General features: G+C 39.8%; 1 protein-coding gene across 1 annotated transcript in view; it reads right to left on the bottom strand.

The window, feature by feature from the left end:
* Nucleotides 1-13,173, bottom strand: part of COL15A1 (collagen type XV alpha 1 chain) — a 100,958-nt gene that overhangs the window by 13,681 nt on the left and 74,104 nt on the right. Inside the window, exons 27-31 of the mRNA XM_021386366.1 lie at nucleotides 11,976-12,077; nucleotides 10,670-10,805; nucleotides 6,117-6,181; nucleotides 1,772-1,900; nucleotides 1,548-1,607 (exon numbers count right to left, since the gene is read on the bottom strand). Of these exons, the coding sequence (XP_021242041.1) occupies nucleotides 1,548-1,607; nucleotides 1,772-1,900; nucleotides 6,117-6,181; nucleotides 10,670-10,805; nucleotides 11,976-12,077 (492 nt within the window). The remainder of the gene's footprint in view (nucleotides 1-1,547; nucleotides 1,608-1,771; nucleotides 1,901-6,116; nucleotides 6,182-10,669; nucleotides 10,806-11,975; nucleotides 12,078-13,173) is intronic.

Raw genomic sequence — 13,173 nt, 5'->3', positions numbered from 1 at the left:
GTTTGAATGATGTCCCAGTGCCCTGATTTCAGCTTGGACAGAGTTGTTTTTCTCCACTGTGTCTGGTATGATGCTATGTTTTGGCTTCAGGAGAAAAACTGTGTTCATGAAACACCAATGTTTTTGTTGTTGCTGAAGGGTGCTGTACAGAGCCAAGGACGTTTCAGTTTCTCGCCTTCTTGTACTGTCCTGCCAGCAAGGGGGCTGGGGAAGGGACAGAACCAGGACACCTAACCTAAACTGGCCAAAGGGATATTCCATATCATATGACATCATGTGAGGAAACCATTAAACTGAGGGGAGTTGGCTGGGGGGCTCATGCTGCACAAACACTGGCTGTTCATCAGTCAGCACATGGTGAGCAATTCTATTGTGAAATAATTGTTTTGTATATAGATATAGTTATTATTATTATTACTGTTATTTCTCTCTCTTTTCTGTCTTAGTAAATAGTTTTTATCTCAACTCATGAGTTCCACTTTTTTTTAATTGTCTCTCCCATCCCACTTGGACAAGGTGAAGTGAGTGAAAGGCTGTGTGGCGTTAGCTGCTTGCGGGGTTAAACCACAACACCCAGCCAGAATTGCTTTTCTAAATCTGAGTGTAACCATTTTACAGCACTCTCCCAGAGCTGGTGTCAGTGCCAGAGTCCACCTGGAGTCCTATGTGGAAGTAGCCTGCTCTAGGCACAGAAGACCAGTTCAGGTAAATTAAAATTGAAAGGATAAGAAAAATGTGTAAAGAGAAAGTGTAATGAGTGGTAACATTTCTTCAGGCCTCAGTAATTCCCTCTCCTGAATGAGCGGAATTCAGAGACTGGAAGATCAATATGCTTCATAGCTATTTCAGGAACAGCAACATTTTCTTCTCTAGTCACAGAAAGTATAAGTCAGTGAATGTAGCAGTTTGGAAAATCATGGTGTCAGCTAGAGATTGCAGACTATTTCTTACAACATGAGGTCCAGACGTCTTCCTAGTGTGCTAAGTGCACTTCTTTCTGATCTACTCCAATTATATTTTTCCCCTGGCCATCTTCCTTCTCCTGCTCCTTCCTATCGTTCTCTTGCCCTTTAATTTTTGCAGCAGTCAGATCAATTAACCTGTCCTCAACAAGACTATGTTTCAACAAGCTATATAAAGATGATGATGATGATGTATCCTGAATAAAAGACTAAAAACTTTTAGAGAAAGCCTGCTTTTTAGAGGTACTCCTCTGAACTTCCTTGGCAGGAACAAGGGCTTGATACAACTGACTTCAGTGTTATGAAACAGAACACTGATTCTTTTTTTTTTCGTAGACAGTCTGTTTTGTCCTACTTTTTATAGAGGATGCTTTGCCTCTGTCATGTTTGGATTCTCAGAATATAGTGTAAAAAACTAATGGCTGGCCAGCATAAACTAGTTTGCAAGCTTGCTTAGTGTTATTTTGAACTGACAACTCTCAGAAGAAAATCACGTTATGCAGAGGCCTGCAACTTCTGCCAAGTATATCAACTCTTTTTACACATTCAGACTCAGTTTTTCACAGTCTAGTATTTTATACTTACATAACTTGATACAGCTGGAGGAGGAAGGCTGTCATCAGGGACAGGAATTAGCTCACTGAGCTGAAAGAACACAAAAGGAAAAACAAAACCTCATCACTAGTAGCTGCTGAGCTAAAAAAAAAAAAAAGAATCTTTGCATACATACTTCTCCATCCCTGTAAAAGCATCCACAACTCTATTTTGAGTAAGGGAACTGGAAAGGATAGGACATAGTGCAATAGTACCTGCAATTTTCTCCATCCATTTCGAACACGGATAAAAACCTCACTGGTTTCACTGAGATAGATTAGTGTACCTTCTGTTACCAAATGAACCTTTTCCAACATGCCTTCAATGTTTTGAAATGTTGTAACCTGTCAAACAGCAAAACAAAACATGCTTCATCAAACACACAAAACATTTTGCAAGCTAAATATAAGTTTCATTTGAACTCATTAATGTCATGGCTTCTTGCTCAAGAAATGCTCATAAAGTCAGTTTTACATCATTTCATACAAAAAACTTCAATAACAAAGACATACTTTGGTATATTGACATCATTATTCTGTTGATTTTAATGGAACTATACCAGTAGTTAATTTTGCATAGAGTGAGATGGTTATGTCTTTAAAGTTTAGCATACAAGACTGAAATGGGAGAGTTAGGAAGAGACCTCACAAAGGAGACTTGGTGATACTGGATATATCTTATAAATAACATAAACAATTCTAGATAAGATGCAGAGCTCTTGGAACGAGTTCAGTGGAGGGCCACCAAGATGATGAGGATGATCAGAGGGCTGGAGCACCTCTCCTATGAAGAAAGGTTGAGGGAACTGGGCTTGTTTAGCTTGGAGAGGTGAAGGCTCCAGGGAGACCTCATTGTGGCCTTCCAGTACTTGAAGGGAGCGTATAAACAGGAGGGGGAACGATTGTTCACAAGGGTGGAGAGCGATAGGACAAGGGGGAATGGTTTTAAACTGAGACAGGGGAGATTTCAGTTAGATATTAGGAGGAAGTTTTTCCCTCAGAGGGTGGTGATGTACTGGGACAGGTTGCCCAAGGAGGTTGTGGATGCCCCATTCCTGGAGGTATTCAAGGCCAGGCTGGATGTGGCTCTGGGCAGCCTGGTCTAGTGGCTGGTGACCCTGCACTCAGCAGGGAGGTTGAAACTAGATGATCTTTGAGGTCTTTTTCAACCCAGGCCATTCTATGAGATACATTTTTCATTACTATTTTTGTGATCATGTTAACGTAATGTATTCAGATATTTGTTCTTTTGATTTTCATGGGGTGAAATTTCAAATCAGGCATCTAAGTGAAAATTAACACCAAACATGTAGTGAATTCAGATGAGGTAATAATATGTTTTAGATGAGATGAAACCTTGTGGAAGTATTAGTCCAGACAGTATTTTAGAAAGTAACTCTTTAAAATTATGAGAGAAAAGCAAAATACTTGATTTTCAAAAATGGCAATTGTTGAGGAAAGACTGAATAAATCTTTTGGGATTATTAGGGTTTGGTGAGCTGCAGATCATGCTTGTGCAGTGTCTAATTAAATGTAAAAGTTATTTTTATCAGAAGATCTTTTCAGAAGGCTCTGAATTTAGATTAGGTTATCAACTAAGAAACAAATACATGGAAGACTGCAGATATACTCATTGCTGGTATAAGCGACATTGATGGGAAGGTTAATTGAGGGTGTTTTCTTCAAACTCTTTCGTTATGTTTGCAGAGTTTTATAGCGTATGTAGCAAATATTTTTCAATTTCTCTTTTGATGACCAGGAAGCTGAGACTGATGGGCCTGGCACAAGTCAGGATCCTGTTTTTCAGGAAAACAAACTTCTGGGTTTAACAATTATTAAATTGGAGATTTATTAAATTGGAGAAAAGACAGCTGGGAAGCTGTCTTTTGGGACAAAGGAACAGAGCAGAGCTAGCACCTCTATAAGGATGCATTTCTGAGAGCACAAGAACTCTCCACTCCACAGTGTAAGAAATCCAGTAGGGGAGGCAGGAATCCAGCATGGTTCAACAAGGATCTACTGGTTAAACTGAAGGATAAGAAGGACATGTACAGGCAGTGGAAGCAGTGACATATGGCCTAGGAAGAATACAGGGATGTTATCCAGATGTACAGAAATGGAATCAGGAAAGTGGGATTGAGTGCAGCCTCAGCAAGTTTGCAGACAACACTGAGTGACATGAAGCTGAGTGGTGCAGCTGATGCTCTAGAAGGAAGGGATGCTATCCAGAGGGACCTGGACAGGCTTGAGCAGTGGGTCCATGCCAAACTTGTGAAGTTCAACAGGGACAAGTGCAAGGTCCTGCATCTAGGTCATGGCAATCACAGATACAGGTTGGGCGGAGAATGGCTTGAGAGCAGCCCTGAGGAGAAGGATTTGGGATTCAAAATGAGCTGGCAATGTGCACTTGCAGCCCAGAAGGCCAACTGGGTTGCATCAAGGGAAGTGTGACCAGCAGCTCAAGGAAGGTGATTCTGTCCCTCTACTTTGCTCTCATGAGACCCTGCCCGGAGTACTACATCCAGTTCTGGGGGCCCCAACACAAGAAGGACATGGAGTTGTTGGAGCTGGTTCAGAGCAGGGCCATGAAGATGATCAGAGGGCTGGAGTACCTCCCCTGCAAGTATAGGCTGAGAGACCTGGGGATCTTTGGCCTGGAGAAGAGAAGGCTCCAGGGGCACATTATAGCAGCCTTCCAGTACCTGAAGGGGGCCTACAGGAAAGGTGGGGGTGGACTTTTTATAAGGGCAGGTAGTGACAGGACAAGGCGAAGTGGTTTTAAACTGGAAGAGGGTAGATTTAGACCAGATATTAGGAATAAATTCTTCACTGTGAGGGTGGTGAGACACTGGAACAGGCTGCCCAGAGACATTGTGGAGGCCCCCTCCCTGGAGGTGTGCAAGGCCAGGCTGGATGGGGCTTTGATTAACCTGGTCTAGTGGGAGGTGTCCCTGCCTATAGCAGAGGGGCTGGAACTAGATGATCTTAAAAGTCCCCAAACCATTCTATGATTCTATGATACCTTGCCCTGGCCTGTTCTACTTTCTGGTCAAACAAGAAAGACCTCAAAAACTGCCCAACAGAGAGCACTATTAAGCAATATCTGTGAAGGAAACCTATCAGTCCACCTGTCTATAATCTATCACCTCTCATGGATTGAACAGTAATTGGCAGGGTTGAAATAAAATCAAAATAGCTGCAATAGTAGCAATACATTTCAGTCTCAAAGTACCTGGTCTAGTGGGAGGTGTCCCTACCTATAGCAGAGGGGTTGGAACTAGATGATCTTAAAGGTCCCTTCCAACCCAAACCATTCTATGATTCTATGAATAGGATAAGAGGAAAAGGTCTGGAGTTGCACAAGGGGAGATTTAGTTTGAATATTAGGAAAAATATTTTTCACTAAAACAGTTGTGAATCTTTGGAATAGGTTGCCTAGTAATATGGTTGAGTCACCATCCCTGGAAGTATTGAAAAGATGTGTAGATGTGCTCCTTAGGGATGTGGTTTAATGATAGACTTAGCAGTGCTAGGTTAATGCTTGGACTTGGTGATTTAGAGGTCTCTTCCATCCTACACGATTGCATGATTCTACGAATGCTTAATGAATCATGCGGGCATTACTGGCAATTTGCATATTGTTTTTTTAATTTTGATTTTGACCTAACTGGGCTTGCACTCCTAGTCTATAAACACATTTCTCTACCTTGAGGCACCAGTCTTTGAACATTTGTTTCTCTCCTGATCTGTAAGTATTATAAGAATTGTCAGGTTCTGAATTTTCATGAGAAAAAAACAGAAGTGATATGATACTATGGTGGGAAAGCATTTACATTCTCCTTAGTTCTTTATATATGATGTAGATGATCTGAAAACCTGCTCATTTATTAGTGCATTCCCAAATGATTGCCAAAGGTATGCAGATAATTTGATTTTCTGACATAGCATGAGAATGTGGAAAATATAAAAAATGGCAGTGAAACCTCTGCAGGTTTGAATCTTTTAAAGTATTTTTAATATTCATTAAATTTAGAAATAAACAAGACATAAGTCTTAGTTGTCATTTTTGCTTCATGGATATCTGGGATACAATTCTGATTTGAGTCATCTAGTAAGAAAAGGAAACAACTCAATTTCCATGTATCTTCTGGCACAACAATTTTTAGATTTGTTAGGGAAGATTACAGTTTTCATCTTGGAATCAAATAACCTGAATTGCTGTGTTTTAGTCTATTAATGTGAGTTATTTTTTTTCTTTTTCCACGTTGCCAAACTCTTTTGGAGTTTTTGCTTTGAATGTGGAATATGCATACCTTTCCATTACTTTATCACATTGCATCCCATTGTATTTGTTCAAATAGGAAATGGTCAGACTACTCTCATTGCCCTTCCCAGCTGTATGGACTCTTTTTTTTGAAAAATTATGAGGTTCAGAGAAATAGAAAAAAATCTAATAAAAACACAGGACTGAGCTTTCCCTCTTCTATCACTGCTAACAGTGGCCACCAATAGATTTGGAAAACAAGTTTAAATGGCAAAATTCCATATTTTGTTGTCTTACCAGATTCCTGGTTATAGGTGACCCTGGTTCTCCAGGAGGACCTGGTCGTCCAGGTATTGTGGCTGCTAAAACAAAACAGGAATATGGCACATGTTGAAGGTCATCTGTTTTGAGAGAGAGTGAACGACAGAAAGCAAAGACTTGGCAGTGTTGCCTACGAGTAGTGAGAGGTTAAAATGGCCATGGTCCATACGTAGCCAAGTTCTGAACAGCTGTGTTCAAGTCAACTACAGAAAATGCATTCTAAAGACTTTTATTTATTTATTTATTTATTTAAAGAAGTAGTGAAGCTTAATCTTTTCTCTGTTCTTTGGGAAGGTAAAATCAACAGATTGGAATCTGTTGTGGGTATTCTGCAAATAAAGATCAACTTCAATTGACCAGAACACCCTTCTGCTGTTAAAGATATGCAGTTCTCACCCATATAGACTTTGAGAGAGTCATTTTATCCTTTGCTAACAAAACAAAACCTTTTTATGAGATTTAAAAAAGTCATAAGTGTAAGTTCAGCTCATGTTTCAAAGCAACGCAGAATTATTTGATGATATGAACCTGAAGCTCTAAGAGTGCAGTCCACAGCATAAACTACCTAGCACCTCTCTCTATTCCAGTACTGAATTTTTTCACCTTGAATGGAAAGTCACTGCATTCTAGAGTAAAAACTACAGGGAGGAAACAAAGTAATATTTAGAAGACTGAAAGCAAGTATATTGTGTGAATGTATGTTATGATAATGGCACTTTGAAGCTGCTTAGAAGAAAGAGCTCCTACCTGAAGACCCTAGTGAGAATCATCCCAGTGAAGCTCGGTAGCTAATATCTAGACAGATCTTATATTAACCACACATAGAAACTCCTTCTGTGGAGGAGAAGAAAGACACGAAGTGGAAGCCACAAAACAGGTCCAGAGGTAACCATGGGAGTACACTAGTATACTGCTGGGAGTAAAAGGCTTGACAAGAAATGCAATTAGAAACAGAAAGTCATGATATGAGCTGGTATGACACAGAAGAAAGAGAACTAATAATTGGTAGATCGCTGTCAAACTATGAGGGTTGCTCTGAAAGTTCTGCTGGTATTTTATTATGCTGGCCCACAACATTGTAAGTGGATGCTGGTGGTATGGCAGTAGAGGTTGAACCTTCCAACCAATAGTCCATTAAATTTGGTTGCCGTATGACAGGTGGCAGTAGAGGGGCAGTCTGACAAAATGGCATCTGACATGAAAGTGTGTAGGAGGCAAAAGTGTGTAATTGATTTCCTCCATGTGTAAAAAATTGCACTCACTGACATTCACTGACACTTGCTGAATGTTTATGAGGACCTAACAGTGGATGTTAATACAGTAAGGCAGTAAGTGGCATGTTTCAGTGGTGGCAACAACGACATGAAAGACAAGCCATGTTCCAGACAGCAATGCACAGCTGTCACACCATGAAATGAAGTGTATCTCAATCAGCTAATCTGTGCAAATAGGTGGATTAGGACCAGGAAACTGTTTATGGAGCTGAATATTGGCTTCAATGCATTGGAAATGATGGTGGCAACATTGGAATATCGCAAAGTTTGCACCAGGTTGTCCCATGAATGCTCACATATGGAAAGAAAGAACACCATACGCAAATTTGTAAGGACCTACTGGACCAATTAGAGGCTGAAGGTGACAGTTTGCTGGAATGCATCATTACTGGTGACAAGATATGGTGTCACCACTACAAGCTGGAGTCAAAATGACAGATCATGGAGTGGTGATGTGTGAATTCTCCATGGAAGAAAAAGTTCAAGATGCAGCCCTCAGTGGGTAAAGTAATGTGTAACATCATTTGGGATAGGAAAGTGGTGATTCTTCTGGATTTCCTGGAAGCCAGACAAACCATCAACTCTGACCACTGCGTCATGACACTGACAAAGCTGAAGGCTCAAAATTCCAGGCCAGAGAAGAATACAACCTTTCTCTTGCAACATGATAATGCTAGGACCCAGATGAGTTTGATGACTGTGGAGCACATAGCCAATCTTGTTTGGACTGTCCTGTCACACCCACCATATAGTTTGGATTTAGTGCCTTCTGACTTCTGTCTGTTCAAGCCGATGAAAGATGTACTCCATGGGCAACATTTTCCTAGAAACTATGCCATTACAGGAGCTGTGAAACAGTGGTCACCACTGCTAGTGCAGATTTTCATGAGCATGGCATGCAGGTTCTTGTTCATCACTGGCAAAAATGTAATGGTGGTGACTATGTTGAAAAATGGTGTTTCGTAGCCAAGAATTTGCTCTATCAATGAGCTATTGTTCTGTTTGTGTCTGTTGTAGTTTCCATGGAAATAAATAGGAGGCATTACTTTCAGAGTGACCTATGTATCCGAGCATGGGGAATTCTAGCTAGTTGTCAGCACTCTTGTGAATCTGTTTTATGAAATATGCACAAACACCTGCAGGTTCAGCTCCTAGCCACTTCCCAACTCCTACTTTGCTGGGCACTTCAAAAGTATCCAGTTGTTCTTAGCTATTCACATAGTCCCATAATCCCAAATGTGGACAGAAGTACTCTTCAAAGCTGAAGAAGAAATGGATGAATGTAGAAATATTCTCTGAACCACCCTTAGGAGAAATTTGGTCGCACACATCTGGTTGTCCTCCCTGCAATAACCAAACTCCACTTATCCACAGGTTACTGAATAATTTGGAACCAAATGGACTGAAGGAGAGGAACAGAAGATAAGCTAAAGGAGAGTATATATTCTTCCTTCATAATTTTCAAAGGAATCAAGAACAGTGATCTTGATTGAGAATGGAACTACGGATTCCTCCTGACCTGCAAATACCCTTATTAAAATAAATAAATAAATAAATAAATAAAAACCATTGAATATCTTCTTATTTATCATATCTCTTCACTCTGAAGTAGTTTGATAATCTGAATAAAACAGCCTAAGATTTAAAATATCAATTGGACCAGTCGGTAAATGCTAACCCTAAGAACAATGCTGTATTCTAGAACTTGGTTTTTACTGAACTAAAACTTTTGAACTGGGAGGCTGCAATTACACACCAATAAAGAAAGCCGTAGTGTTCAAAAATTTTTTTTTTTGGTGAATCTCTGAGAAATGTTGAAATTGCCTTTCACAAGTTGAACAATCTATGTTCTGAGGATCCTCCAGAGCAATTCCATGAAGGAATGGCAGGGAAAGGGGGTTCATTTCTCACAAGCATTGAAAGCTATTTATCTACAGATAAGAAATTCCTCTTTCCCCATATTACAGTAAGAGCTTTAACAGTGATGACTAGGTGCCTTAAAGATAGTAAATAAACACCTGTCTTTATAACATTTAGTAAAATGGACATCCATCAGTGTACTGCTAAAAGAAGCTTCTTACAAAGCAAAGAGGAAGATGCCTAGAAGGATGATGAAGACTAACAGCAAAGCAGATAAACTAAAGTGAAAGAGATGGAGAGCAAATATATATATATATTTGTCTGACTAACTAATACTCAGAAGTACTTGATGTAAATTACATGAGAAAAGATCTAAAGGCCTCTATGAACTTTATGGTCACCAAGAATATATCCACTTTATTATGATCAGCGGCTAATACAGGTACAGGCCTACAGGCCTATGTTCCAGTGTTGAACATAGTACGGGTTACTGCTTCCTCAAATATTCATCAAAGGATGAATATTTCTGTCAGACACTCCATTCATAATATGCACTGAATGACAGTTTGGAAGTCTCACCTTGTCCTTGGGTAGCTGCATAAACCAGTCTGACTAATTTTGTAAAACATCTGCAGACAACAAATTGGAGACACAGGGATCTGCTTCCCAAACCAACATACTGGAAGCACAGATATTGCTGGAAGCAGTCTGATTGTTAAGTCTCAGATCTGTATTAAGTAAGCCAACCCAAACTTTAGGCAAGACAAATCTGCATTATAATCTCTCTACACAGTTAACAGTGCAGTTAGTATGCTTCCTTCCTTCAGCTAAGATCAAGGAATGCTTTCTGCTGGAGTTTCCTGGCAGAGGATCAAGGATCTCTCACTCAGGCATCACTGTTGAGTGATCCTCTGACAACACATTTGACGTGACATCAGTGGAGCCCAGGACCATCTAGAACCTAGTCTAAGCACTGGGCATTAACAGTACTGAGACTTGTGACTAGCAGACCTGTGACCCAAAAGGAATCAGAAGTGTTACTGTCTTGAACTCTGACACTTGATTTAAAGCTATGTATGCCTTTAATGCAAGTTTGAGGGAACCTCCAGCACCATCTCATCAACAAAGCTTATGTTATGCATTAGTGCTCCCATAGCACTAGTCAAGGAAAACTGGGTGTAGAGAAGTCATTCCTTTTGTGCTGTCAGTTCAAATCCACACTCCCTACAGAAAAAAAAAGCAGCATTAAGGGAAGTGGGGAACAACCTGATTCAAGTATGAAGAGTAGACTGGTAGATGGAAGAGCATGTACAAAAAGAAAAGAGTGTGTGTGTGGTATGTAAGTATGCATATGTGCTCACATACATAATGAAAAGCAAAATCACACCCTCTCACCTGATCCATATATTGCAGGGGGTCCTGGTGGGCCCGGTGGGCCAGGTGGTCCCATTTTTCCATAACCTGGTAACCCAGGTAAGCCAGGCAACCCTGGAGGTCCTCTGGGTCCAACAACTGAATCCCCTTTAGGTCCCTATTAATTATAAAATGTATTTATTTGAGTATATTTGTTATGGTATGCTCCTCGCCTCTGTCCCTGAGCTTCCTCCTTCAGCCTGGTCATTATGCCCAAGGCCTTGCTCATACAATGAGGTGCAGAAGCCCTTGACCTTGCTCAGGACTGATAACAATCAAGGTATCACTGGAGACTGCAATACTGTCTCAAACTGAGTGCTCAAAGAACTGAGATCAGACACCTGGTTCAACAGATGCCAAATATAAATACTACGACTATGAGTCAATAATCTTTTTTCACAAATAGCAAGCAGACCAAGAGCCCCTTTGAGCTCTCCTAGCTCTTCAGCTAGCTGCACATCAGGATGTCCCCTTGAGTAGGAATGCCTCTCAAGGTTACTTGTGCTTGTGCAGAGATCCCTTAGACCTAGACATGGTGATACCTTGCTAACACAGATCCTCAGTAAGTGATTTATAGTTTTAAGCTGTACTAGTTTCACTGAGATTCAATTTTATATCAATTGTGCAACCCCATCTTCTATGTAGCAAATTGTCAACAGTATCTAGCCATTTTAAACCTTGTTAAAGTCACTGTCTTCATTGTTTAAATTACTATATTATATCTATTTTATATCAATAAGTATCTTCATGCTTCTCTTATGATTGAAATGTATACTGCTGTAGTTTCCATCTGTGATGATGTCACTGCTGCAGGTCCTTCATCTCTGATGGCAATATTTTCTGATGGCAGGCAACCACACCACTTTTTCTAAGTTGTAAGCATTTTTTTTCAAAGAGCCATGGAAACTGAAAAAATTACCCATACGTTAAACTAAATTCAAAAAAATGAAGTTTCAGATAAGAAAGCTTTCTGATAGTTCTTGCATAGTTACATATGTTCCCTTGATTTGTATTGCTATTGATAGCATGAATCTACATACTGATATAGCTGTGTTAGGCAGCTGAGCATAGCACTGCATCAGTTTCTCAAAGCAAATTAATTCAATTCACAGTAGTGAAGTTTCTGTGTTTATGCCTAATGGAACTTTGTCTTATTGAGCTAATGGTTAGCATATAAGTATGTACATAGTTCTTAATATCATCTTGATGCTTGTCTCTTATTAGTGCCCTCTAGGTTAAAACAATGTGTATTCACAAATATTTACGTTATACAACTTGTGTATCTTACAACTAATCCTGGTCTTCCAGGTGGTCCAGGTGGTCCTGTCAGGTAAAAACCTCCATTTGGTTCTCCTTTTTCTCCTTTTATGCCACTGTCTCCTTTTTCACCCTTTAAAGATAACATAGTATAAAACATTCAGCTGAAGCAAGATGAGAACCCCATGCACTCATCTTTTAAAGTTATCTGAAATTTCTAAGCTTAATAAAGAAGAGCATCTGCTTAACGTCTTTTTGACACCACTTCCTTCTTCAGTGATATGGAATAAAAAGGAACACCCCCTGTACTGAAGCTGCAAAGATTTCTTAGGGTGCAGACTAGGGGAGGTGGGAGTTAGGTGGAGACAGAGGAAAGTGCTTCTGTTTCTATTTCCTGCTATTTTACCAAGCAAAACCTTGTTCTGTGCTGTAGCTGGAGGAAAAAAGGAAACTGGAAGAAACATAAAAGCTATGCTTGTTGTTTTTCTCCCCCACTGAGGAAAAAGCAATTTAAGATTGACATGAAATTGATAGCTATTTAAAGGAATGTTATAAAGTGATAGTGACAGTGCACAGGATAACACAAAAGGACAAGGGAATACGCCAGGATAACAGAAGAGACACCACACAAAATTGCGTACACTTTGAACTGCATCTCTTCTATTGTCCTACTTCACTGATTAACAGCTAATTGGGGAACAGAATGACAGATAAGAAGTGTTTAAATTCTAGATCTGTACAAAATGAGCCACAGCAACTGTAGTTTATGATTTACATTATTTCCTTTTCTTTGTCTGCTCTTTTTTTTTTCCTTCAATTTTTTTGGTGTCTACTTTGGTTCACCCTTCTGGGAAATAAACCTGTGGATAGAAGTAGTAAAGGACAAGACAAGCAGGAAGCTGAAGAAAGCCAATTGAGATGTCTATACATAGATCCCCTTCTGACTTTTTTTTCAGTTTCCCAGTAAACAAAACTACAAAGCTTTCTTTATGGCATGACATTTTGTAGAGCTAAAGAACGATATGAAACTGTGTCTGTAGCTTTATAGCTTTAGCTACTACTTTATCAGATCAATGAAGCCATGCATACATGGGACCTTTTATGTCATAGAAATGTCTTCAGTGCACTCAGCAAAGTAGAAACAAAATCTGAATACAAGATGGCACTAGGAGTCTTTCAAGGAAACTGGCAGTACACTTAGGAACACTGTTTTTTTTTTTTTTTTGTAT

This window comes from Numida meleagris, chromosome 2 (assembly GCF_002078875.1).
Source record: "Numida meleagris isolate 19003 breed g44 Domestic line chromosome 2, NumMel1.0, whole genome shotgun sequence".
NCBI classification, from domain to species: domain Eukaryota; kingdom Metazoa; phylum Chordata; class Aves; order Galliformes; family Numididae; genus Numida; species Numida meleagris.
This window is presented reverse-complemented; position numbering and strand designations above follow the sequence as displayed.